General features: G+C 32.7%; 5 protein-coding genes and 3 long non-coding RNA genes across 17 annotated transcripts; 3 read left to right on the top strand and 5 right to left on the bottom strand.

Annotated features, from left to right (window-relative positions):
- Positions 1–888: 888 nt before the first annotated feature.
- On the bottom strand, positions 889–2,362 carry LOC106627846 (dynein axonemal light chain 4). Its single transcript, XM_014248130.3, has 3 exons — positions 1,981–2,362; positions 1,770–1,853; positions 889–1,437 (listed from the first exon to the last, which is right to left on the bottom strand). The coding sequence occupies exons 1-3, from the start codon at positions 2,050–2,052 to the stop codon at positions 1,273–1,275; spliced, it is 321 nt and encodes a 106-aa protein (XP_014103605.1). The 5' UTR covers positions 2,053–2,362; the 3' UTR covers positions 889–1,272.
- Positions 2,363–2,840: 478 nt separating this feature from the next.
- Hen1 (Hen1 methyltransferase) lies at positions 2,841–12,097 on the bottom strand. The gene is made up of 4 exons (XR_004977927.2): positions 11,872–12,097; positions 11,712–11,789; positions 3,867–4,036; positions 2,841–3,796 (listed from the first exon to the last, which is right to left on the bottom strand). It is a non-coding gene; the product is annotated as a Hen1 methyltransferase (long non-coding RNA).
- bsd (back seat driver) lies at positions 4,379–9,975 on the top strand. Of its 7 annotated transcripts, XM_036369921.2 has the most exons (7): positions 4,379–4,930; positions 5,598–5,858; positions 5,919–6,471; positions 6,701–6,856; positions 6,921–7,582; positions 7,642–8,961; positions 9,022–9,975. In XM_036369921.2, exons 3-7 carry the CDS (start codon positions 6,093–6,095, stop codon positions 9,643–9,645), a joined length of 3,141 nt encoding a protein of 1,046 aa, XP_036225814.2. In that variant the 5' UTR covers positions 4,379–4,930; positions 5,598–5,858; positions 5,919–6,092; the 3' UTR covers positions 9,646–9,975. The 7 variants fall into 7 exon arrangements, with proteins under 7 accessions (XP_036225814.2, XP_014103622.2, XP_069964203.1 ...); XM_014248147.3 differs by lacking the exon at positions 5,598–5,858 and having other exon boundaries at positions 4,379–4,514; XM_070108102.1 differs by having other exon boundaries at positions 4,379–4,514; positions 5,598–6,471.
- Positions 12,098–12,445: 348 nt separating the features above from the next.
- Positions 12,446–13,624, bottom strand: LOC138856963 (uncharacterized). Its single transcript, XR_011395929.1, has 5 exons — positions 13,465–13,624; positions 13,181–13,284; positions 12,946–13,008; positions 12,690–12,771; positions 12,446–12,512 (listed from the first exon to the last, which is right to left on the bottom strand). It is a non-coding gene; the product is annotated as an uncharacterized lncRNA (long non-coding RNA).
- Positions 13,625–15,821: 2,197 nt separating this feature from the next.
- On the top strand, positions 15,822–17,402 carry cathD (cathepsin D). The gene is made up of 2 exons (XM_014248150.3): positions 15,822–15,981; positions 16,068–17,402. The coding sequence occupies exon 2, from the start codon at positions 16,081–16,083 to the stop codon at positions 17,239–17,241; it is 1,161 nt and encodes a 386-aa protein (XP_014103625.1). The 5' UTR covers positions 15,822–15,981; positions 16,068–16,080; the 3' UTR covers positions 17,242–17,402.
- A 1,350-nt stretch (positions 17,403–18,752) lies between these two features.
- On the bottom strand, positions 18,753–21,392 carry puml (pummelig). 3 transcript variants are annotated; one of them, XM_014248168.3, is made up of 2 exons: positions 21,266–21,392; positions 18,753–20,240 (listed from the first exon to the last, which is right to left on the bottom strand). In XM_014248168.3, the coding sequence occupies exon 2, from the start codon at positions 20,172–20,174 to the stop codon at positions 19,020–19,022; it is 1,155 nt and encodes a 384-aa protein (XP_014103643.2). In that variant the 5' UTR covers positions 20,175–20,240; positions 21,266–21,392; the 3' UTR covers positions 18,753–19,019. The 3 variants fall into 3 exon arrangements, with proteins under 3 accessions (XP_014103643.2, XP_014103641.2, XP_036225821.2); XM_014248166.3 differs by lacking the exon at positions 21,266–21,392 and adding an exon at positions 20,644–21,186; XM_036369928.2 differs by lacking the exon at positions 21,266–21,392 and adding an exon at positions 20,404–20,597.
- Positions 21,116–22,794, top strand: LOC138856964 (uncharacterized). Its single transcript, XR_011395930.1, has 2 exons — positions 21,116–21,202; positions 21,625–22,794. It is a non-coding gene; the product is annotated as an uncharacterized lncRNA (long non-coding RNA).
- sax (type I BMP receptor saxophone) lies at positions 22,459–25,755 on the bottom strand. 2 transcript variants are annotated; one of them, XM_036369926.2, is made up of 11 exons: positions 25,648–25,755; positions 25,276–25,399; positions 25,108–25,143; positions 24,763–24,838; positions 24,498–24,702; positions 24,210–24,436; positions 23,928–24,142; positions 23,641–23,863; positions 23,387–23,574; positions 23,101–23,326; positions 22,459–23,035 (listed from the first exon to the last, which is right to left on the bottom strand). In XM_036369926.2, the coding sequence occupies exons 1-11, from the start codon at positions 25,706–25,708 to the stop codon at positions 22,886–22,888; spliced, it is 1,731 nt and encodes a 576-aa protein (XP_036225819.1). In that variant the 5' UTR covers positions 25,709–25,755; the 3' UTR covers positions 22,459–22,885. The 2 variants fall into 2 exon arrangements, with proteins under 2 accessions (XP_036225819.1, XP_014103639.1); XM_014248164.3 differs by lacking the exon at positions 25,108–25,143.
- Positions 25,756–26,076: the final 321 nt, after the last annotated feature.

Genomic DNA, 26,076 nt, shown 5'->3' with positions numbered 1-26,076 from the left:
TTGCATTATTATATATTTTTTTTATTGCATTTTTTTTAATATCTTTAATTTTACATTATGTTTATATAATTTTTATTTTTATATTATTTTTATTTTTTTATTATTTTTTTTTTATAATATTAACAGTTTTTTTTATAATTTTAATAATCTTTTTTTTATAACTTTGTTTTTTTTGTTATTTTAATAATTTTTTATGTGATATTAAATTTTTTTTCTATAATTTTAATTATTTTTTTTTATAATTTTAATATTTTTTTTTTATAATATTAATATTTTTTTTTATATTAATATTTTTTTTTATAATATTAATATTTTTTTTATAGTATTAATATTTTCTTTTAACTTTTTTTTTATAATATTAATGTTTTTTTTATAATATTAATATTTTTTTATAATATTAATATTTTTTTTATAATGTTAATATTTTTTTTATAATGTTAATATTTTTTTATAATGTTAATATTTTTTTTATAATAATATTTTGTTTTATATATTTTTTTATAATATTTTTTTTATATATTTTTTTATAATATTTTTTTATATTTTTTTTATATATTTTTTTATATATTTTTTTTATATATTTTTTTTATATATTTTTTTTATATATTTTTTTTATATATTTTTTTTATATTTTTTTTTTCTATATATTTTTTTATAATATTTTTTTATAATTTTTTTTTATATTTATTTTTATTAATTTTTTATATTTTTTTTAACAAAGTCGTGAAATTATGTATACTAAATCAATATTGATAAAACATGCACATCCTTTCATCCTGTAGCATAATAATACATTCTCCACTTCGGTTACCATTCTTCTGTAAATCAAGTATACATATACATACATGTATGTATATGCAAAACTAATTATAAAAACTATGTTTCAAATTACTTAAAATTTATTTCTATATTCTCTTATAAATTTCATTACATTAGTCGTATAAAAAATATTTACAATTATTGTATTGCATTGAGGTGATCACCAAGTTTTGTTTATTTTGTTTTTTCTTATTAATATTGTAACTTTATTATAATTTAGGTACAGGTGTATGTAAACCATTTATTTTCTTCGGTATTTTACTAAATTTAATACACTTTCCCTATTTGTTCCCTAAATAGTCATATTCTTTCAACTTTCCGACTGCACTGCAATTATTATTATTATTATTTCTTTACATAATTGTATGCAATTTCGTTTTTAACTGATTTCTGCATAGTTACGTTTTTAAACACACACATACATACATGTAAATATGTTTTTGTCTTTTGTTATTATGAACATTTCCATAGCAAAATTGCTAAATTTCCACCGAAAAAAAGGTATAAAATATTTTTGGTTTCGTAGGAGACTTCAAATCCAAAGCCTTCACCAACAACCACATGCCAATAAATACCGAACTTCTTATCCATGGTTTCCTTGATAACACGTGCCGCTTGCTATAAACATAAATAAGCAAAATACATATACATAAGTTTATACTTATAAGTTCGTATGTAGGTCATTATTGTTGACACTTCTGAAGGATTTGTTATAAAGGTCTTGGTGTTTTTAGGTATTTTCTTGTAAGTTTAAATATATGTAGTAAAGTATAATAGTTTTTGTCAATGAACTCATCAATAGTTAATAGCGATCGTTGCTCGGCAGGCATTGCCAAATCCCTCCTTATATATTTCAGATGGAAAAATTCTGATTATATAAACAAACCAATAAAAACGTTGCTATCAAAACCTTCATAATTTTAAAATTTCTCGGTTTATTTGAAACTTACCTCATAATTGCTCGAATATTTTTCGCAAGCTGTAATGCTCATTTCTATAGCTTCTGTTCGCATTTCTTCGTTCATATCTGAATGCTGAAAATATCGTTTAATAATTCAATTATATGTTTATTCTTCCTTTAAATAATTATAATTCTTTTTTTTTCACGTCGAAGTTCTACTTCTGGTAGCTTTTATTTCATGCCTGACAAATCGTGCATACCTTGACAAGCGGATATGTGTGCACAATTTTCTTTTCTGCTTCTTTTTCCGGATTCGCTCCCTCATCAGCCATGACGGTAAAGTTATGCAAATAGCAACTATTTTTTGTTTTTGTAAAAATACACCAAAATATACAATTTCGATTGCTAAACGTTGGTTTATCGCAGTAAATATATGTAAAGGTTTCGAAGCGAGACCCGAACGTTTTAGAAAAAGTACACTTTGAAACTATTTTTAAACATAATTTCAACCGAAACTACAAACAGGGAACTTCAAAATCTTGACTTTATTTAACATTTGCTTTTATGTGCTAACTTTTATACAGTTTTTTCTATTAAATCGTCCTCTTCCTTTCATGCATAATGGCTGACTGATTTTTGCTTGTCTGCATTTGAGATTTACTAATGTCAGTTAAATATTTCTTCCTAAAGAAACTCCACTAATTTTGAAATGGATTTCTTCTCTCGCTATTGCAATAGCATTTATGCGCATGCGTTATTTTTATTGTCTATTTGTTGAAGATTGCAAATATTTGCAACATGAAGTGGAGGCTCTACATATCACACAGTACACGAAATTCAGTCAACCCCACCGCTAATTGAAGTAAGAAGACCTTATTTTTTCCGATTTTCATAAATTTTAAGGGAGGAAATCGTAATCACAAGTGAAAGTAAAGATTTACAAATAGAGATAGAGGGATGCGTTCCGAATATGTTTACAAAGAAATGCTCTTAATTGTATTGACAAAAACAAGTTATGTCTGTAGATATGTATGCACGTACATTTATTATAGGGAAAAAGTATTCACTGTTGACCCGGTGATTGTTCAATCCCATTTTCTTTAAAAAATCTCTACTTAAGTAACATTTTGTATACTATTTTATTTATACATAGTATTTCATTTTATCGTTTTCTTCATACATATAATAATGGTTTATTATTTAAGTTGTAACTAAATTAAACCCGTACTAGCTTTCGCTTAATCCCAATTTTCCTCAGAATCATAATTGGTGTCTTCTTTAGTATGTGAATATCCACCGCATGCACCCCGTTCGTCATCATTTCCGGTCTCATCCACAGCATACCCAACATCATTCCACACTCCCAACTCCTCATCGTAACAATCATCATATTGATGATAACTTAAATCATCCTCATCATATTCGGGTAATATGATGTATTCTTCTTTTACTTCAATACCATTTTCTTTCAGAACAGTAAGCAGTTCTTGTATTGTAGCGCCAATATTTTCAATATAGTCCCTTAAAACTGTGAGAGGTACTTCATACACACGTAAATCGCAATTGAAATATCTATCGATACGTCGGCAACGACTGATTTGATAACGCGCCTCATCCAGAATCTTTTGATCTTTGCTACGTTCATCAAGGTAAACTGGGAAATCTACTGTAAATATTTCTTTGTATCGAACATCTGCATCAGGTCTACAATCTACTGCGACCTTGCTGGGAAGTAACTCACTATGAAGAGAACGATCCAGCAAATCACAACGTGCGAATATTGCTATTTGAGTTACGTTGCCAATATCTTTTCTATCTGGTGGTGCATCCCCAACACCCATAAAAGCCACCTTATAATTTGGATATTGTTGACAAATATTTAATGCCCAATCCCTGAATTCAGAGCGTGTCCATTCGAATTTATGATCATCATGTCGGAAACCATTTGCTAGTAACGGCTCAAAGAGTACGTTAAATTCCGAATTTGGTGTTGAAAATATTGCGAGTCTCGGTTGCATAAAACCGAAAATATTTTTTGGAGCATTCGCTAGTGTATCTGGGTACAAATGCTCAATTCTATTAATAAATATAATATATTTATGTATTGGTAATGATTAAATTGTCTTACTCTATATAAATTACTTACATTTCCAAAGCGATGACTGCGTCTACATTTAACAATTGTTCAGCCGGCGTGTCGATACTTCCTTGTAATAATTCAATTCGTAAAGGAGTTTCACGTTTTTTCAAATAGTCCGTTATCAAGGGTTCTGCTCTCAGTTTATTGCTCTTTAATAAATCTTCGTCAATGTCAACCTGAACAGAAAAGTAAAACCTTTTTTAAAATATCTATTAAATATCAAATGCAAAGAATTAATAACCAAGTTTTATTCCATATTTGTTCGAGTTATTTTAGACAGGTGCTGTAAACAAAGCAATGTTAGGCCAGTTGTAAACAAAGCAGAGGTACTACCAAATTGTGATTTGTGTAGTAACACGGTAATTAACCGTTCGTAATTCACAAAGCATATAACAAATTTTGGAAAACACGGAAACGCCGTATTAAATAAAAAAAAAGCCTAGTTCACAGTACATATAAACAAGCTATTAATAAATAGAGTTGTGTTGTATTGTGAATAAATATAATTAAGAAGAAGCAAACACATATGCCGCAACGCGGCGAATAAAAGTGAAACACACCGACCGTGGAGCAGATTTTCGGCGATTTCGTTGAGCTAGTGTTTGTAATGCAATTATCGTGTGGAATCGACGGAAATCGGGAAACTTTAACTCAGTAGGTTTTATAGCGAATTCTACGAGAATTATCTAAGTAATTAGACAAAATCATTATCAAAATATAGCCCAATTTTTTCTGAGTTAAAGGAATATAAAAGCAAAGCATCGGATCGCGAATTATCGTGAAAAAATTATTTTAAAAGTGTGTACAACAGTGAAAACTTTCAGCATTGGATAAGTTTTTTATTTCTCTTGCTTCTGTCTTGAAATCGGAACAAGCGAAACCGAAAGAGAAAAAAGCGACCAAATTAGTCGGCCAAGCAGCATTTAACCGAACTTGTAAAATTTTTTTATGTTTTTGACTTGAGCAAAATCGTTGTTAAAGTTTAATATAATATATTTAATCGTATCTATATTGTGCATTGTTCAGAAATATGTCTGTACATGTAATACCTGATGGGTAATTCAGAAAAGGTTTGTTCCATTCGTAACAGTGTCGCGTTGCATCGATTTTAAAAGTGTTCGAAAGAAATTTTTTTTAGCGCTGCTGCTGCAACCGAGCCATTCGTTCGGTTGCCACCGCTGTTTTCATTTCATCCTACACTTGCCTTGCCAAAATGTTTTATCTGTATTGCTGTGTAAATTTGGTGTGGATTGTACAAAAATTTTGTTGGTGTAAATTAAAAAAAATATACCTTTATAATTGCTGTAGTTGTTTCAAAAATTATTTACTGATTGTACATGTTGTTGTCATATGTCGCTAAGTAATATATTTGAAGAAATTGTAATAAAGATATATGAATGAAGACAGAGCAAACAAATGATATATTCAGTATCGAATCGTAAAAGGGGAACAGTGGAATTGAGCGATTTTTGATCGCAAATCGAATTCTTCATTTAAAATAGAAGAGTGCAACATAAATACATATGGTCTAAACGTTTATAGTAGCGAACAATTTTAGCTATTGGCATATATAATATCGAAATATGTAAACATATGTATATACAGAAGTATAATGCATAAGGGCATGTGCAATCGATTAATTTTTGCTCCTTTATCTGGTTTTGAATTGAGTTGTATGACTTTATTAACGTATTTTACATTCTCTCTTTACATATATTTTCGTGGTATAAAACAAAGTATAATCACAACAAAAAAGAAATAACGTTGCTAAATACAATGAAAAGCAATCCGTAATTCAAAACACCAACACTAAAATCAACAAAGTCTACAACGATCAGCCAATTGTCAAAAAGTGGAAGCCAATTTATTAGAATGACATGAGCGCTTACATCGTAGTCCAATAAATAGTAAAAATTAAAGCGGACAAAAACTAAACGTTGAACGTTCCTTCAAATAAAGATTAACAGAAGACAACAGTAGAGTTTACAGACTGATTTTGTATTATATTAAGTACGAGATTACAAAATTTTGGATAAAATAATTCTTGCTTTGATATAGGTAACTGGTAGAAAATAACAAACAAACAAATCTATGGGTTTTTAAGTTCAAGTGCATAGAATATAATACAATACATAGAGGGAAATCTTCACCAAATGTTTGTGGCAACTATCAGCTCAGTCTTTCCATAACAATTTTTCGATCAACTTAGGAGTGAGCATTTAAGAGCCAAAAATGGGCAAACGTATGGCAGTCGTCGAGGCGAAGCATTCATTGCAAGCTACACGCACTATACGCAAACGTAAGCGAAACTCGTCTGGAGCAGCAATTGATTCTGAAATGATCACCACAACACCCAAGGCAACGAGAGGAAGTAATAACTACTGGCACGAAAATGATGACGAAGATTCATCTTCTAATGATGCCACACATGTAACACCAATGATTAGACATCCATCTACAAAGCATGCCAACAATTCGTCAATTCTTCTTAGCGCAAATACTTCACTGAACGAGTCCCCAAAACCAGTATATACGTTATTACCATCCATAGTTAATGGCACTATTATGTACGACCTAATGCAGAAACCTTGGCGGCTTGGTAAACCTATTGGTAAGTGACTGTGTTAATATTGAAACTGATGTCAGACGCAAAGATAAATTGGTACTAATTTTGAATTCTTAATTTTTGTATTGTTATAACCTGTATAATATGGGTGCGTGTATGCATGTCTTCATGTAAATATATATTCATTCTCTAACCAAGTAAATACAATTTTTTATATATTACTGCATTGATTATCTATTTAAATAAATATTAATATATTCGTTCTTTCTCATAGGCAAAGGAAATTTTGGAGAAATATTTTTAGCTTCAGATAATACTTCCATTCCCGTTACTAATGAGAATGCAAAGTTCGTTGTAAAAATTGAACCACATTCAAATGGACCCTTGTTTGTGGAAATTCATTGTTTGATGAATACTGCCAAGGACGAATGTAAGAACTGTATTAACATCAAAAACATTAATCATATTCAATCCCATTTTCTTTTTGTTAACAGATAACCATATAAAAACCGAAGGTGATAAAAATAATAGACAAGATTATACGGCGCCACTGATGCAACACCTACCTACCGGTATACCTAAATATATTGCATCGGGCTCTCATTATTTTGGAGATGCACGTTACCGTTTCCTGATATTGCAGCGTTTTGATCACGATTTGCACTCATTGATAAAAAATTGTCGTGTCCATCAGAAATGCGTGTTAACTCTAGCCATACAGATTGTAGATGTTTTAGAAAAATTACACGACAAAGGCTACTGCCATAATGATGTTAAGGCACAAAATCTTATGATTTCCAAATGCAAGTATTATAAAAAACAAACTGCAACTGCTCCGGTTACCACAGGCAAAAGCAAATCGTCCCGTTCTTCAAATGTAAAATCTTCAAGCTATGATGAACATTACGAAGAAAAGCAACAGACAACTGATAGTGGAAATAGTTCCGAGCAAGAAGCAAATGATGATGAAGAAGAGGATGAAGATTTCATTGTTAAACGAAATGTGTTTTTAGACGAATATGAAGATGAGGACTTTGATGATGGCGCTACTACCAACAGCAACAACAGTAACAGTGTAGATATTTACGAAACACCAGTAAATCGTAACCGCAAACGTCGCCCACGGAATAATATAGAATTTAGTGGTTCTAATCCGGTATTTAAAAGAACAAAGATAATAATGATTTTGTTAAAATAACTTTAAACTCATTTTAGGTACGCTCATGTCGCCGACAAAAACGAAATTCCATATATGAAGAGATGGTGAAGTCTCATTATTTACGTCCTACAAAACGTATTAGTTACTCAGAATTCTTTAATGAAGATACAACTTCCATAAAAGATGAACCAATGGAATCGAAATCTGTGACAACAGATGATGATTTCGAAGAATTTTTACCAAGGTCTGCTCGTCGCTCCGCTACAATAAAGAAGTCGAGTCATGCCTCAAATTCCTGCTTACCAACAACACGGATAACGCGACGTCAAGAAAAAATGTTTAATAAGTTAAACGCTAATAAACATTTACAAAAAACGACTAGCGATAATTCACCACCCACAGCTGTTGCAGAATCGTTTGTAGTCGTTGAGGAAGAACGTATCTTCCTTATTGATTTCGGACTGGCTTCCAAATTTATGGATAATGGGGTACATCGTCCATTCGTAATGGATCAACGTCGAGCACACGATGGTACTTTAGAATTTACATCACGAGATGCTCATATGGGTGCCCATTCACGTCGTAGTGATCTAGAATGTTTGGGTTATAACTTAATGTTCTGGTCTCAAGGTTATTTGCCATGGAAGGATGCAGCAATTCAGCATCAACAGGAAAAGGTACATCGCGCAAAGGAATACCTAATGACCGATGTTCGCGAAATGTTAAAACAAATCTATGGCAAACAGGTTCCTAAATACTTGGGCGATTTTCTACATCAAGTTAGCCAATTAGCCTACCACGACCGACCAGATTATGGACGGTACCGTCGCTTATTCGAACGAGAGTTTCAGCAGCTTGGCTATTCACTCGCAGAATTGCAATTGGACAGCAAGGAAATTGTACGCACTTGTGTACGTGTTAAAGAGGAAATTGAGAACAAAAACGATATATTCGAAATGAATAAACTCAACAGCAATACAGCATGGAGTATTATGAGCAACCTTGCAGTGGGCACACCATTCCATGAGCGCACTCTCTCCAATAGGGTGTCGCCAAAAAACTTGAGGTCCAAATCTGACAAGAAATCAATGAAAAAGAAGAAGTTTTCATGGGCAGAAATTCTGTCACAAGATCCTGATCAGATAGCCCGCGAACGTGCCGAGAAAGAGTTCGATCGCGAGGAGGAACTTAGTGAGGTGCAACAACCAATAGTGCGTCGTTATGAAGGAAAACCAACTTATGCTATATTGGAGGTTGAAAATCGCCTAAAGTTAAGCGGCAGATTAACAGAAGATAATAGAGACTCACATCAAAGTGGCGCTGCTAATCAGACCGACGAAGAGGAGGAGAATGATGAGGATCAAGATGAGGATGAGGTAAATATTTTTTATTATATATAGACTAGCTTGGATAATTTTCAATATATAACCATGCAGCAGGAAGAAATGGAAGTAGACGATACGGAGGATATGGAAGATAACGATAGAGATTGTGATGACGATGACGATGACGATGACATAGATACAGACGCTACCGAAACCATGGAGCATGCGCCTAATGGTGGACATAACACACGCGCACATAATACCCGATCAACAAGAAAAAAAGATTGTACACAATTATTAGAAACAGAAGGTCGAATTCAGAGTGCTAATAAGCAACGTACAATCAATTCGACAAAATCTGCATTTAAAACAACAGCAGCCACATCCAAATCAAGTCATGGTACAACAGTAGCAAATAAAACTGCTTCGAAATGTAGTAGCAAACGGAGTAGTGCCGCCGGTGCAGCTCGTAGTAATCGTAAAGGTTACAACAATGAAGGAGCTCAAGTTAATAGCAGCAGTGTTACGGGAAGGCCGGAACGACGAACTCGTCGTTGCTTAATTGAGACTGAAACAGAGATGAATGATCTAATCGATCAACAGGAAAGTAATTCAAATTTTAACCCAGATGTTTGCAGTTTCTTCAACGTTTGGAAAAGGATCAATAATGAAAACATCTACTATCGTGGCAACAACGCCGCAGCAGCGGCATCGACACGACATTGTAAAAAGTGAAAAATGTTAGCATGCAGCATTTCTATGGAAACTGTTCAATACTTCTAAATTTCACGCCGATTTCAATTATGGTAGTAAATTTTTTGCTCGACATTGGTTTGAATTTCATAAATAACGTAGAAAAAAGTAACGTAGTACAGAAAACCCGTTTGACAAGAGAAGAGAGTGAATAAATATTATAAGTAGTGGTAATGTTTACATTTTTGTTATTTACCAACAACTGTGCAAAAGAAAATTGAAATGGAATGAGCAAAGTTAAAATTGTAAAAATCGTAACATGAGAACTCAGAATAAAAATAAAATATGTGAGTAACATTAACATAAAAAACATATGATGCTAAATAGTTAATTTAACCATGTGAACAATTGATATTCATAATTGCAATTCTATTGGTAATGGATCGCGTTTATATATATACAATATGTATGTATATATATTTTTTTTTTTTGTTAATTTACATTTATCTGAGAATCAGTAATGAGAAACAAATCTTACTTAACTTTTATAAATGTCATATAAAAAAAAAATTCATTTTAATACGTGCAAAATTAAAATTACATTAACGCGATCCTTACTGTAAATTTTGTATAAACTTTCCTAATCCAACATACAAAATACTTAAACTACTAGTAAGCAGATTTAGTTTAGATTTAATTGAATTCAATGGGAACGTCTCGCCGTGGTTTATGGAAAATGAGTACAGAAGCGCACACACTGAACTTATAAACAAAATTTGCTTCCATGATTAATAATAAAAATAGCATCCTACAAACATACAAACTAATTTTATTTAAACCTTGAATTGTTTTGAGTACACATGTGCATTCTACCCGTATCAAACGCGACGCCACGGTGCTGACTATAAACCCATTCGCCCAACATATTTTAAATAGCTTGTAAGATTTACTTTTAGGACGTTTAATTTATCTTTGTTTTGCCTACAATTTTGAATTTGTTTGTAATGAATACAAGCATACTGGTTATTTAACGTTGTATTTTCTGGCAATGTGTGCACCAACAGGGCGAAGATTTAATTCAAGTTTACAAATTTGTGTTTATGAGCATTAGCGTTTTGTTAATTAAAGTTAGTATAGTAATATAATCATAATTGGTCACATACAATTCACCAAGACGTTGTTTTAAGCACACCATACAAAAAGTGGATTAGTATTTGTTTATTTCATTTTATTTTGTTTTTACCCAAATATTATTACTTTAGTTTTAAGTAAAATACCTAAATATATCTATTAATTAAATACCATTAAACTTCGTAAAATAAAATATAAAAAAAAAATAAATAAATATAAACGTATTAAAAAGAAAATATCTTTTTATTTACAGTTCGTCTGATACCATTTATTGAAATTTAATTTAGAATTCGTTGATTCATATTTCTCATATTTCGCCAAAGAACGAAGTGCTATATTATACTTGTATATTGTGTTTTAAGAAAATTAGAGGAATGACAAGTCGCTTCTAAATGACCGCAACAGGACGGCTATTTATAACTAGTCTAGTGTTATTATTATTCTTGGTTATTATTGCGACGTTATACATCAAAATTTTCGTGGGGGAAGTTTTAAAAAGCTTATGCAACAATCTTAAAAGTTTAAAAAATGAAGCATGACAGTTTTGATTCACCGAAAGTATAAAATATGTAAAAAAAACAAATGAAGCATGCAGCGCTAATCATAAGTTTACGATGGAAACAACGAGGAACATGAGAATACGCGAATACATGAAAAACGAATATAAAGAACTGATTTTATAACCATTCACAGACTGCGATCTCAATGTAGTAATTAAGTAAGGATAATAAACGCGGTGAAAAATATATAAATTTCAATTCCTTCAAGACAATTTAAGCCTTATTATAACCTTTTTTTAATATTGGGTCTTTGATGACTGTCTCCAAACCAAATACCCAAATCATTTTTTTTAAGATAACAGAATATCAACATAGAGATGTGTTTTAAGTCCGACACATTTCCTTTCATTGATTGACATAAATATTTAGTATATAACTAATATGCTTAATTCACATTGGGAACAAGTTCTGACTTACCTCTAGAATATGTTCAATGCCTTCTGTACGGCGTATCAATGACAATAATCGCATATCAGCACATCCAAAATCTACCACCTGCGTTGAAAGAAATGCTTTCAAAAAGTGAAATACTAATCTCTTGTATTCAAATTGAACTTGAGTAGAAAACCGGTCTCACTTTTTTAAATTTGTACCCCCAATGTGGATCTTCCAATATGCGTACTGTTGTAGTATAACGCTGCTCATATACTGGTGGATCAAATTTGATGTCACCATTGGAATTAAAGTAACAATGAGCGCGCAAACCGCCATCCGGTAATTTATAATTAAACATACTTTATGTCCTCTTTTTATATATTAAATGATCGACGTTTTGTTTATAAGCTATCGTTTACAGTGAAGGGGAATACAATTTCTCGCATATTTTCTGTTCTCTTGTGTTCCATTTTCACTGTTCCCATTTGATAAAGTAGCATTCACAATTATATTTTTGCGTTGAAACAAAATAGTTTCAACAGCGACCTAAGTAAAAAAATACATATTCCTATGCATTATATGCAATAATAAAATATGTAGCTTTTCGAAAACGATTAATCATTTATATCAATGAAATTTACTATGATTTCGATTGTAGAGAATGTTTAGAAAAGCTTTTACAATCAGAAATTCAACTGCATGATTTTTTTTTTGCAAATATATGGCTTATCTATATTTTCCTAATTTTCAATCTGGATCTACAATAAAAACACAAATTATTTAAAAGCAATTAATTCTTTATTACTACTTGCTATTACATTGTTTTTATTATTCAACAAAGATCTGAAAAAAAAACAAGAAAATCCATTAAATACTTAAATGGGTAAACATATTTTTAGTTATTACATAATTAAATAATAAATTATCAGTGTTTATTTATCATCAAGCTTGTCTTTATGACAGGGATAACTAAAACTCATCAGTTGAACTTGAATTACCACAAAAACAAAAGAAGCTTACCTCGTGGGATGCCGGAAGTACATCGATATTCTCCCCGTCTAAAGTGTATATCTTACTGCTTTCAGCGAACACCAAGATAATCCTAATTAATCAAAAAAAAAAATTATATTCAATATAATTCTTACACTTTTAAAATATTATGATTGTAATAACATTCAGACGAAAGTATTCAACATAGAAAATTCTGTTATATGCTTGTCTACTTTTAATTATCATCACTAACACAAAGTAACTTAAAATTAGATGTTGTTTGTACCTTATCATTTAATGTACGGTTTATATTAGACACTGAAGTCCACGTCCACGTGGTTAGGAAGACCTGAAAATAAAATATTTTAAATATTATAACAGCTCCTCTGTGAGATAAACTTTTTTTTTTTTTAATTAATTTCAGCAATTTTAACCAATCGTCACAATTTATCCGACTGGGGCGGTATTCGAAAACATCATATATATATATTAAGCACACACTTTTTAATCCTTATAATTACCTTTGTAGACAGGAAAATATAGATTTCAAATTTCACGTCCTCAGATAATTCATATTCGAACCAATGAGCTTGTCACAAATTCCATTGTAAGTCAACCATACCCACTGAAATATTAAAATATGCTTTTGTAAGTTTCGTTATATTTATATACTACTACTTTTCGAGTTTGACAAATCAGTAATAAAAGAACCAATCGTCATTATCTTTCCGACTGGGGCGGTATAAATAAGCATCATTTAGAATTTATGAACAATATGAAGCATGTGTAGATGATTAGTACTTACCTTTTATACTCTCTAAAATTATACAATTTTTTAAGTCCAAATAAATGACACATCTTTACTCGAGGACAATCCGAAATGAAATGAACGTTTCCGTAGTGAATTTTTTAAAGATGGACGATTACGCTGACAGTATCACCAACTTAACTGTTGCTGACGGAGACATCTATGGTTAAATTCACAATAGCGGGGCATCTCGGCAGGCAATTTAAGATTGCTAAAAACCTGAATTGCTAGCAATATTGCGAATGAGACTCCACGTTGCTAATGTTTAACAATTGATGTCTAAATATTGTAACGGATTTCTCGATCAATCATCTACCTTGTAACTCACTCTTGAGTTCGATCACTGGATTGTTAAACAAAAGTTCCAATTTATTGGCTATACACTTATCTTTATTTCTAATTTCAACAACTTAACCCTTATTGCTCGCTATTCGAGTTTACAACTTATTGCTTATAGCTTAATTGCTCTTTACACGGCAACACTTTAATTGTAACAGTGTTTGCTGCACAATCCGGCAGGCCTTATATAGGAGCCAGTTCATACACAGATTCTTTTGTAACCCAACCGGTTTACTCATTTTGCTAATGTGAATGCACAAAGCGACACCAAAAGAGAATTTGCCGATAATGAGGGTCAAGAGAGTCCGCATGTAAGCGCAGTATAGTAAATCTTTAACAAAACCAGATCTAAAGAGATATAATCTACATTCTCTGCTTTCAGTGTTCCTCTCTAATAAAAATTGCGACGGTTGCTTGGCAAAGCGTAAAAAGATGAGCGTTGCCTAACATTGGACGCAAAGCGAAGCTAAAGTTCTATGTGAATTGGTAATAACATTGTTTTGATGTAGAGTTGAAGGAAACCTGTAAAAGTTAGTTTTGTTGTATGTTCTCTGGTTTAGTTCTCAATATCTTACTCATATCACTCTTTCGTTGCTACCAGAGAATGTATATTATAATAATAAGATAATAATAAGATTATAATCTACAGATTAATAATAATAATAAGATTATAATATACATTCTCTGTTGCTACTCTTATAGTTCAAGCAATCATCGACGCAAAACCGGTGACCGAAACAGCTGATACGACCTATCTTATGGGAGCGCAATGTAAATGAACACTCACCACCGCTTCTACTACCCCCTTCTACAAAAAATTGGGTTTTTCCCATAGAAAGGAGTGAGCTGAGAGTGAGAGAGCAATCTCTTGTAATGTATGGTTGTCAGTCTCGATATTTTGTAGTAATTAAAAATTAAACTTGAATATATTTGAAATAATTGAAAATCACAGTCGAATACATTTATTATACTCTCGCAACCTGTTGCTACCTAACGGTTTATTCAAAAACAAATAAATTGCCATAACTGAGCTCCACAACAAGATACAAGACTCTTATTTGGTATACAGGATCACAATAGGGAGGGGCATCTGTAGTTAAAATTTTTAAAGTGGGGATGGTCCCGCCCCTAATAGGTTTAATATGCATATCTCCTAAACCGCTTATGCTGTAATAACAAAATTCACTGGAAGCAAATGTTTTAAGAACCTTTACCTACAGTGTGAAAATAGTTGAAATCGGGTGGCAACTCCGCCCACTCCCCATATAACGGTACTGTTAAAGACTACTAAAAGCGCGACCAAGCACTAAACACGCCAGAGACATAAAATTTTATCTCTGGGACGGTATGAGATGACTTTATAGGAACCGCGTTCAAATTAGACAGTGGGCGTGGGCCTATTTCCCATATAACACCATTTTCAATTCCATCTGATTCTTTCACTTTCCACTATGCATATCAAGCAACAATGATTATATCGGGGTAAAACTTTGCGTGAATAATACGTTTAAAGTATGCCACCTTGTGACTAAAAATTGTCTAAATCGAGTCAAAACTATGAATATGTGGACCCCAGTACTTATAGCTGACTTTTTACCGAAAATATCGGTCAACATAAAACAAGGCGGCAAGATCCACAAAGAAATCTAAAACGATTATATCATTTGACTTTGCGAGAGTATAAAATGTTCGGTTACACCCGAACTTAGCCCTTCCCTACTTGTTAATAGTTGGATTTTAGTTTTGGGCTATTACATTATGAAAAATTATAACTAAAAAACTAAATGTGTGAAAAATGATCTATACAAGTAGAACAATGGCAACATTGGTGAAATGAAAAGAAGAGAGAACAACTGGCATAACTTTTGACAAAATTGGTTTGATACGGGACGAATGTCGTTGACTGTTTGAAGCATTAGGCATGGTTTTCAGCCTAATTCAGATTTGTCATGTGCAGAGTCTACATTCTCTGTCATGTGTGAGTTGACCTTTATGTAGTACCGAACTCACAAAGCAGAAGTAATTTTCCGTTCCCTTTTGTTCAATTCTACATTGCTTGGTCATTATCAATTTTTCAAGATATTTGTAATTTGCAAAGATTTTTCCATTTAGTTATTTTTAAACCATTGAATTGCAATAATATAAAAATATAAAACCGGATTTAAGCTGACTGTGGTGAGAACAAAGAATTTCGCAATATTTCTCATATTAATTTAATTAAGGTTTTAAATTAATTTAATATTTATGCAATTATCTTTTAGATCACAGTTACATATGATGTTTAAAACTCTCTTAATTGTATTCACGGTATTTAGCTTAGCTAATACCGAGCTATTGCGAGTGCCACTAAAAAAAATTAAAACTGCTAGACAACATTTTTCCGATGTGGGCACCGAATTACAACAATTACGCATTAAATACGCCAATGGTGGCATTGCTCCTGAACCACTTTCAAATTACCTAGATGCGCAGTACTATGGCCCAATAACAATTGGATCTCCTCCGCAAAGCTTTAAAGTGGTTTTTGATACCGGTTCCTCAAACCTTTGGGTGCCATCGAAAAAATGTCATTTAACAAACATCGCTTGCCTCATGCACAACAAATACGATGCTACAAAGTCTAAAACTTATGAAAAGAATGGCACCGAATTCGCCATACACTATGGCTCTGGAAGTTTGTCTGGATATTTGTCTGCTGACACAGTGAATATCGGCGGATTAGATATTAAAAAACAATTTTTTGCCGAAGCAATGAGTGAGCCGGGTCTCGTATTTGTTGCGGCAAAATTTGACGGTATCCTCGGCTTGGCATACAGTTCAATATCTGTGGACGGAGTAAAACCACCATTTTATAATATGTATGAACAGGGCCTTATTCCTGCTCCTGTATTTTCATTTTACTTAAACCGCGATCCTGCTGCACCTGAAGGTGGAGAAATTATTTTTGGCGGTTCAGATAAAGATCATTATGTCGGAGACTTTACATATCTACCGGTAACACGCAAAGCTTACTGGCAAATTAAAATGGACGGTGCTTCAGTCGGTGATTTACAACTTTGCAAAGGGGGCTGCCAAGTAATTGCAGACACAGGTACTTCATTAATTGCTGGACCTACCGAAGAAACAACGGCTATAAATCAAGCTATCGGTGGAACACCCATCCTAGGTGGTCAGTATATGGTCTCTTGCGAATTGATTCCAAAACTTCCGATAATTAAATTTATATTGGGTGGCAAAACATTCGAATTGGAAGGCAAGGACTATATTCTACGTATTGCTCAAATGGGTAAAACGATTTGTTTGTCTGGTTTCATGGGCATGGATATTCCACCACCAAATGGTCCATTGTGGATCCTTGGTGATGTTTTTATCGGTAAATACTATACTGAATTCGATATGGGTAACGATCGGGTCGGCTTTGCCACAGCAAAATAAGATTATTAAAGAAAAATACGTATGAAGGTCTGAAAGGAGGGAGAATTATGTGAAGACAGAAAATTTAATCGAAAATATTTGCGTTACAATTGTTAATAAAAGTTAAGGTTTTGTGAGCTTTAAATGTATTTCAGACTATAAATAAAGACATTATCGCAGTATTTAACTCTTTTATTGATTATGCACTTATTAATACTTATAAAGACAAATGTTCAGCTTCAGATGGAGAGAATTGCTTGGTTAATACTCGTAATCAAGCGTATACATGCATACGTATACATTTTTGCAAGGCGTTCATATGGCTTCTTAATGATTTCAAATTGCTTTACTGATAACATTTAACATTGGTGACACATTATGAGTATGCACAACAAGATCAATCGCGGAGATTATCGCTTATTGACATATATGTATGTATATATGTCCTATGTTCACATAATTTGTCAATGCTTTGTTAAGAATATAATCAGACAATAACTCACACAGGTCACATTTTTTGCTCAACTCATAATTGCCAATGTGTGAAAGGAATGTTCGCTTTTGCTTTCCAAGTTATTTTTATATCCTGAACAGGAACAGACTATAGGGAGAAGGGTGGGGTTCGTTGGGCTTGCAGAGAGGTGGTTAGTGTCATGCGGAGACTTCTTGCATGCTGGATATATATTTGGTATGTTGGGGTCGATTCTGGATAAGTAGGAGTTTAACCTGTTACAGTGCTCAGAACGAAGTTGCGCAAAGGTCACTCTAGATGCTCGTGGCAACTTGAGCTCTTGTTGTTGTTGTAGCGACAGAATTCTGCCGAGTTGACAGTCCTTGGCCGGAATAAATCCGGGTCCGTTCCGGTTACGTAGACTCGACTGTCGTGGGAACGGAACTTGAGCTCTTCGCAATAGGTGGTGGTTTTACTCAAATTCGCCTTTCACTGAGAGGGAGTCGGTAAAGGTGTTGATGGCTCCACTGTGAATGGTCTGAAGTTGTTTGCATCCGAAGTATGGTCGGCGTACTGTTCAATGTCGGGAAGGACCTCTTGATGTTCCTGGGAGGCGGTTCCGCTTCAAGCAGGCGACTGCAAGGGTGGTGTCTGCGAAAACATCCCAGCCGAAATTGCTTGGAGAGGAGCTCGTTGTGTTCCTTAACCGGAAGCATACGGGCCTCGCTGTGTAGGTGTTCGACCGGAGAAATCAAGAAGCATCCCGCGATAGTTTGGAGTGCAGTGTTTTGACATGTCTGCAGCTTCTTCGTCTGCGTTGCATATCGGTGCGGCATAGTTTAAGACCGACCGACCGATTACCCTGTATATTGCCAACAACGTTTCTCTGGTCGGTCCGGTACTTTGACTGTTATCGCGGCTATGTGAGGAGTCAACAAGAAGGGTATTATAGTTTCGGTGCGACCGAAGTTAACCTTTTTTTCTTGTTTTATAAATAATTTTACCGATAAGAGCCATACAATCCCACTATGTTAAATGCATGTACGCCTATGCCTGTATTATTCTACAAGAATTTTGCCAATTTTTTTTTAAGAAACACATTTTACTAGAAACACATTGTTTTATATTCTTTGTACATTTCAATACTTTTACTATTATTGGTGAGTTTAATCAGAAAACTTGTAAAGTAGAACTGTAATAACAGTTTTAGGATGAGCACATTTAATATTTTCATTACAATATTTAGGCTAATACTATGTGTTATATATTGACTAATACATATCGACTAAAAAATTAAAACTGATTGCAGGTAGTAAGTGTGTGATCATTCTCAATCAATATTAGAATATTATTGTTGTTTAAGATTTGACGCAACTTCATTTGTTTGGGGATCTTCGGGCAAGTTTTTATTTGTTTCAAGATTTTCTTCTTTTTGGAACTCTGATTGTTGCGATTTTTGTGCTTCAGCTTGTAATGCTGTATTGCTCAGTTCATCATCTGATTCTGTTCCGTCCCGTATAGCCGCTTCTTTTTGATACGCTTTATATAGTTCACAGGTTTCGTTAACGTAACGATTAAAAACTTCCGGTTTGTCCGCATACACGTGATGTCCCGCACCGGTTACTATTTTAATATCCACTTTTGAATCGACTCGTTGTGCTTTTATTTTTTCTCCTGAAGACGAATCTATCCATGAACGCGAACCATAAATGAATGTTATAGGAATGTCCGCTCGAACGTTTTTAATTCGATGTATCATCGGATATTTCGCCCATCCAAACGAAGCCATCATACTGTGGAAAGCCGATTCACCTGAAGGGGTTTGTGCATTACATTGATGAATATATTGTGGTAATAGGTTATTGTCTTCTTCCACTGCGGCCGCAAACTTGCGCGTAATATCCGGCCGAGTTTTTTCTACAACCCATTGGCCAAGTGGCCCAGCAGCACGTAACGCCCATAGAGGATTGAGAGGTGTTAGAGCATATGCTATAGCGCGCACCCATAAAGGAATTTGACGGTTGTTATTTACATCTGATGGCTTTTCTGGAAATCCCCATGGATCAGCTAATATAAGATGATGGACTCTCTCGGGATATGACAATGCATAACTAGAAGCGATGAAACCTCCCATTGAATGGCCTAATAATACCATTCTATTAATATTCATTTCACGTCTCCACTCTTCTACTGACTTGACAAACTGTTTTTCACAAATAAGTGCATCATTAGAAAAACCCGGTCGTGAACTGCGACCAAAGCCCAATACATCCATAGCGTATACAGGACGATCTTTGGCAATGGAATCTAAATTCATTACCCACATAGCAACACCTGCACCCAGGCCATGTAGCAAAACCAAAGGAACCTCTTTAGATTCCGTGTTTAAGCTGATTGTCCATATTTTATCTGCTTCACCAATTGCGGGTCCAATATCTACAAAGAAACCACGATATGGCGTCTTAAGGAAGGATAATATCTTTTTTTCTACAGCCCGTAACATTGTGGAAGAACTAGAAGTCCAATTAAATAATAATTTAAAAAGCCAGAAGTTACAGGATTTACGCTCCTAAAAAAATAAATAAAAAATTAATTTTTTTGCAATATATATAATTTTTTTTATAGATATGCAAGTACAAAACTGTATAATTTCTTAAATGGACCTAGCCAATATTGCTAAGCAACTATATATTATAACATTTTTATACTCGGCTTATCTTTTGCTCAATTACATGTTTTGTACTAAATAATTTTTTGCTAAAAAATTATTTGACAAATTAAGGCTCAATGTACGATAATTTGCATAACGATATCAAAATCCGACGTCATATTTCCACTTCAAACAAATACGCCATTAGGTTTACTGACAAGCTATGATCTCACCGATCATAATAGTTTCGTTCTTTATTCTATTTATATTTTTTTTTGATATCGCACGAATGTCCCTTAAAACCTATCATTTCCTCACTCACCTCTACGTCCATAGATTTTTGGTCTAATATGTACTTGTCACACTGTGACTGCGGCTGTTCCAAACTCGACGTAACCAATGTCATTTTTCTAATCTCCTTTAAGCAAATCTTTACACATGAATGACGTTGACATCAATTATTTTCTTTCCTGTTTTGTTTTTTTGTATATTTTATTTAATGCAATACCAAAGGCAAAGATCGTTTTGCTATTTATAAATAGTTTCTTGCATCTACTACCAACCACTAAAAAATTTGGCTTTTATTCCGAACTTAACAATATAAATGAATATGCGTAGACTAGTTTGTACCGTCAATACAGATTGATTAGCAAAATATGTATATTGGCTTATGAATTTCAAGAAACTACTATATGCCTTTAATGGGTTAATTTCACAACTCAGTACTATGTTTCGCGAACAATGTTTGTCGGAAAAATGCTAGTAGTCATGGATTTCAACTCGTTAGAATAATAGAAATAAGTTCAATTGTAGATAGTAAGATAGCAGTGTCGGATTCTCGAATGAAATCGTCGCCTCAGTGTGTGTTGTACTTATTTGATGTATGTATATAATTTGTAAAAGGTATATGAGTGTATTATTTAGCAGCTTTGCAAATTAATCACTTGTAAATATATTGCTCGGTACTTTGACAATCAGTGTACGTTGTTATATATATAGAAGATACAATCACGAATAATATATAATTTTCTAAGCTAGCTGCCTTTACAGTTTATGTTTTTGCATTTCTATTTTCTCATTTTCTTATTTACATACCCATATGTGTTATAATCGATTTTTTTTTATCGCTACAACATAGAAGAACATTTAAATAATCATTAGAGATGCTAAAAACTCGAGTCCGAATTCGATTATATTGATTATCATTTCGAAATCGATTAACATTCAATATATATACAAATAAAATTATATATATGATATATAGGTTCAGAATATATGACAATGTTCAAAAGTGTTGTTTCAGGATTGAAGCCGCTTCCACGCAATTGAATGAAAGTTTTAATAAGGTATATACTCGGCGGTTAACTGATATAAAAAAGATTTTATAAAGTTATTCGAAAACTGAGATCCATGGCAGATTTCGTATCTTAACCTATGCATCGTAACACGACAAAATTTCTTTAGATATCGAGTATATGGAAATTTTTGATTTTACATCCAGGGCTGTAAAGAGAAAACGGGGGGTCGGAGGTGATTGTAGTGAATTGATGGAGAAAAAAAACTGCGAAGCACCGAGCTCTCCTGAGAACTGCGGGTCAGGAAGAAATTGTCCCCAATCAATCCTCCCCTTCCTCCTTTACTGATTACACTTTCCCCAAGTTCATAAAAATTTTAATTTTTTTTCTACTAAAATGTATTATTAATTTTAAACCATGAACTATTTTGTACAATAAATTTTCTTAAAACTAAACATATATGTATGTTTATCGAATACATACACTTCCTATTATTTATAGACATATCAGTTGAAAAAAGTCATGCACTACATAAATACATATATGTATTTATAGTTGTAGTTGTAAATTAAAATTAATACAAATTTCATTTATTTAATTATAAAAAGGCTGTCCGAGTGCATATATTAATTTAATTATTCCCCTTAATCTTCTCTATGCAGTTTTAGATTTTTAGATTAAATATCAATACTTTAGATTAGCTTTTCGATTAATACATAAGAATGGCACTAGAGGAGAGTAAAAGTAATATAAAGTCTAAATAAATAGCAGTTGAAGCATAAGGCAAATGAGGCTTCAAATATCAATGCATTTCAAGGCACGTAAAGATTAATAACAAAATGTGTGTGTGTAGAAATCTATATTTGTCTTAAACGTGTCTTTCATTTAATAATACAAGTATGCAATTGGTAAATTGTATGCATCATTAAACGAAGATACTTATGTGCTTTGTTTGATTTGGTATCTAAATTTAATTCTAATATATCTAATATATTTAATACTACTATGCATAGTTTATGTAAATCCACACACACATATATACATTTTAATCAAACAATCACTCGCTGTTCGTTCATTCAATTGTAGTAGACAATATAATTAAATATATTATAATGCTTAGGTATAACTTTAATACTTAAATACGTTTGAAGAAAAAAAAAGTAATATAATATTTCTTAATACCATCTACCGTTTTTACGCTGCTATTAGTGATAATCTACTGCTTTAAATTATAAGAATACTAAATATTCATTTGCAGAAACTAAACCGCTAAACACAAACTTCGTCATAATTAAGACGTATTTTTTCATCAGCGGAAGCTAGTTTATGTATAGTTTTCCGTATTCTTAAGGCAGGTAAGCGCACATTCGGATTTTGATGCCAACATTCCTTCATTAATTTTGACATGCCAGCGAGTAACTGTAGAATATAAACATTATTGACTTGTTTAATGTTAAATATAATTTATCATTATATCAATGTACCGGGTCAGAAGCCCAACGATTGGGAAAAGACGGTCTATAATTATCCACGCATACAACCTTTCTCATATCCTCAAAACTTGGGTCCGATGGAACAACATCGTAAAAAGGCACTTTGTACTCTTCTGCAATGCCTCCTGAAATAGTACGGCGACATACTTCCCACAGAACTAAACCAAGTGCGTAAATATCAGTGCGGCGCAATGCCTCAAAACATTGCATATTAATACTGTAATATATGAATCATTCTGTGCATTAATTGTTAAACGTCATAAATTTTGAAGTATACCTTTCATCCAAAACTTCAGGTGACATGTAACGTTTGGTGCCGACTTTAGGGTTATTTCCTAAATCTAATTTGCCTGTGACATGAGAGTGTGTTACAGCTAATCCAAAATCTGCTATCACACACGTTCCATCCGATTTAACAAGTATATTCTTGGACTTTAAATCACGATGTGCCATCGCAGGCTTACCCTATAAAATTTAAATGCATTATTGTTTTTGCTATACTTGTATATTGATTTATTTTATTTATCTCACCTCGGTTCCTAATATTTCTGTATGCAAATGTACTAATCCGTTAGCAATGGATAAACAGATTAACACCATATCATTGTGGCTTAGCGCATTCCGATTTAGATGATCGAAGAGAGAACCGTTTGGATAATAATGCGTTAGTAACCATAGTTGTGTACAAAAATTGCGTGAAGTCATGTCGGAACCAATATAACCCAAAATATTTTCATGACGTAGCAAAATTGTACTGCAAATAGTTAATAAATTCAAATTTATTATATTAATTCATAAATACAAATTCTATATTTTACCTGTATATTTCTGTCTCTCGCTTCCACGACTTCTCATCGCGAGTAAGGAATATTTTTACAGCTATATTTTCACCATGCCACTGTCCCCGCCATACTTCGCCATATTTTCCACGTCCAATGCATTCTACTAAAGTAACCTGCTTAGCAAGAGTACGTTGAACTAATAATGGTAAACCACTTCCGGAACCTGAAGTCATTGGATGTTGAAGATATTCCTAAAAGATATGCAATTCATATTTGTATTTGTTTCTACTTATGTTTCTTTAAATCGGTTCAACTAACCCGTAAAGTACTATCACCAGCACTTGTGGCTCGAAGTAGTTCGTCGTTAACTAAATATACATCTGGATCATTTTTTATACGTGAAGCCATTATACTTTTGCGATGATGTCTTGTCATAAAATAGTAAACTAATGCCGCCATCAATCCAATGACGAAAACGGGACCTAATATCGCTAAGGTCATTTTAAACGTATTGCTTAAATCAGCATTTAGGCGCGTCACTTCATCTGTAATGCAATATATTGTTTTTATTTTTCAAATAAAAGATTAAAAATTATATATACTTACCATTAACAATAGGGGGCAATTCAGGGAAATCTCCGTCGTTACAGTAATCTTTAGAACAACAAACAATGTTTACATGCATTACAGCGCGTTTTCGCGGACCTAGTGTATTCTGGTTACATATTAATGGCAGTTGATCCGGAGAAGTTGTGCAACCTCGTGAAACTTTTTCTTCACCAAATGCACTGCGTGTTCGCGATTTCCAGCACTAATGTGATGTTATGCTAATTATTTCAAATTTCTAAAAAATTAGTTCAATTTGACTTACCTGAATAGCATTCTGGCACATATGCGCATGTTGTGTAGCATTTTTGCAGGGTGGCTCGCATGCATAGCACTTGTATCTGTATTATATTATTAAAATTTAATTACGGGCGCATTTCTTATTTAAAATGTAATACACTACTACTAATACTTTTATTACTGATACTAATACTATTAATAATGTAATTGAACAAAAGGAGCACACAAAAATTTGGAATTTAAACATATATGTTGATTTTTTTAACAACGAAATATAAAGAATGTCAATCACAGAAAAAAAATTCAATAGAATGCAACATTCCATGTTGCGCTTTTTAATTGTAACTGCTTGTAAACTCTTAGTATTTACCTTCTCTTCATGCGACGTTTAGATTTTGTGTGCCTCCTTTGGAATGCGGAAGGGAGGGAATTATTAACAAATATAATTCTTATTACTTTGACTGACTTTTAAGTTGGATGATGTGTGGAAAATACAGTAACCTACGTTCTATCGATACAGTGCTCTTTTAGAACTTACCTGGGATGTGATTGTATAGAATTCCGTGGAACAGGTGAATGTTCTTTTTCATTTATATGCGACATTTCCAGATCCAAGTTTTCTTGTGTTTCGTCCAATAGACGACCATTTATTTCGGCAGCAGCTAAAACATATATTTTTTTATTTATGTTACATCTGCACAAATAGTTTACTTTATATTGAAATAAATTGAAATTATGACATTGCTAAATACATAACGCAAGTGGTCTATAACGTTGCGTCGTACTGCAGCACTAACTGTATTCTTTTCATGCTGCATAATACTAGTATATTTATAATTATATAATATTGTAAGCAAATATGATTTGGATACAATTACGAGTACATCCTATTTCCAATTTTTTAAATTACCTTTAGTGTTTTGTAATGGAAATATTGAAATTAATAATAATAAAAATACAACGTCGGCCATTGTTGTAGCGCAGCAGCACAAAAACAAAATGGATAGCGAAATATGCTTGATGTGGATTTAACTTATCTAAGACAGCGTTGCATTTTTAAAATAACATTTCAGTTTGAACTCATAATGCCTTTTAAATAAACTAATTTAAAATATTGTGTACAAGATTATAGTTAGAATTTATTTATTTTTTTAACGTTTATCTGACTAATTTTTTCTTAATTTAATAATTGTTTTTAATAAATATGTACAAAACGAGTTAATATAAGCTCAAAATTTAATGTCAGATTAAGACCCCTAGTGTTAATCACATTACAAATAAGTTATTTTTGTAATTGTTTATTTATAAATAATGAAAGAATTCATAAAAAAGTATACTT

This window comes from Bactrocera oleae, chromosome 4, assembly GCF_042242935.1.
Source record: "Bactrocera oleae isolate idBacOlea1 chromosome 4, idBacOlea1, whole genome shotgun sequence".
NCBI classification, from domain to species: Eukaryota; Metazoa; Arthropoda; class Insecta; order Diptera; family Tephritidae; genus Bactrocera; species Bactrocera oleae.
The sequence above is the reverse complement of the archived record's forward strand: the minus strand, read 5'-3'. Positions and strand labels throughout refer to the sequence as shown.

Coding starts and splice junctions, on each gene's coding strand:
- LOC106627846 (XM_014248130.3), bottom strand. CDS start 2,052: ATGGCTGATGAGGGAGCGAATCCGGAAAAAGAAGCAGAAAAGAAAATT. Junction 1,854..1,980: donor ACACATATCCGCTTGTCAAG/GTATGCACGATT, acceptor CGATATTTTCAG/CATTCAGATATGAACGAAGA. Junction 1,438..1,769: donor AATATTCGAGCAATTATGAG/GTAAGTTTCAAA, acceptor TTATGTTTATAG/CAAGCGGCACGTGTTATCAA.
- bsd (XM_014248147.3), top strand. CDS start 6,093: ATGGGCAAACGTATGGCAGTCGTCGAGGCGAAGCATTCATTGCAAGCT. Junction 7,583..7,641: donor AATTTAGTGGTTCTAATCCG/GTATTTAAAAGA, acceptor AACTCATTTTAG/GTACGCTCATGTCGCCGACA. Junction 8,962..9,021: donor AGGATCAAGATGAGGATGAG/GTAAATATTTTT, acceptor ATAACCATGCAG/CAGGAAGAAATGGAAGTAGA.
- cathD (XM_014248150.3), top strand. CDS start 16,081: ATGATGTTTAAAACTCTCTTAATTGTATTCACGGTATTTAGCTTAGCT.
- sax (XM_036369926.2), bottom strand. CDS start 25,708: ATGGCCGACGTTGTATTTTTATTATTATTAATTTCAATATTTCCATTA. Junction 24,839..25,107: donor AAACGTCGCATGAAGAGAAG/GTAAATACTAAG, acceptor AATATAATACAG/ATACAAGTGCTATGCATGCG. Junction 24,143..24,209: donor CTGGTGATAGTACTTTACGG/GTTAGTTGAACC, acceptor CATATCTTTTAG/GAATATCTTCAACATCCAAT.
- puml (XM_014248166.3), bottom strand. CDS start 20,727: ATGACATTGGTTACGTCGAGTTTGGAACAGCCGCAGTCACAGTGTGAC. Junction 20,241..20,643: donor AAAAATCTATGGACGTAGAG/GTGAGTGAGGAA, acceptor TTATTTTTTTAG/GAGCGTAAATCCTGTAACTT.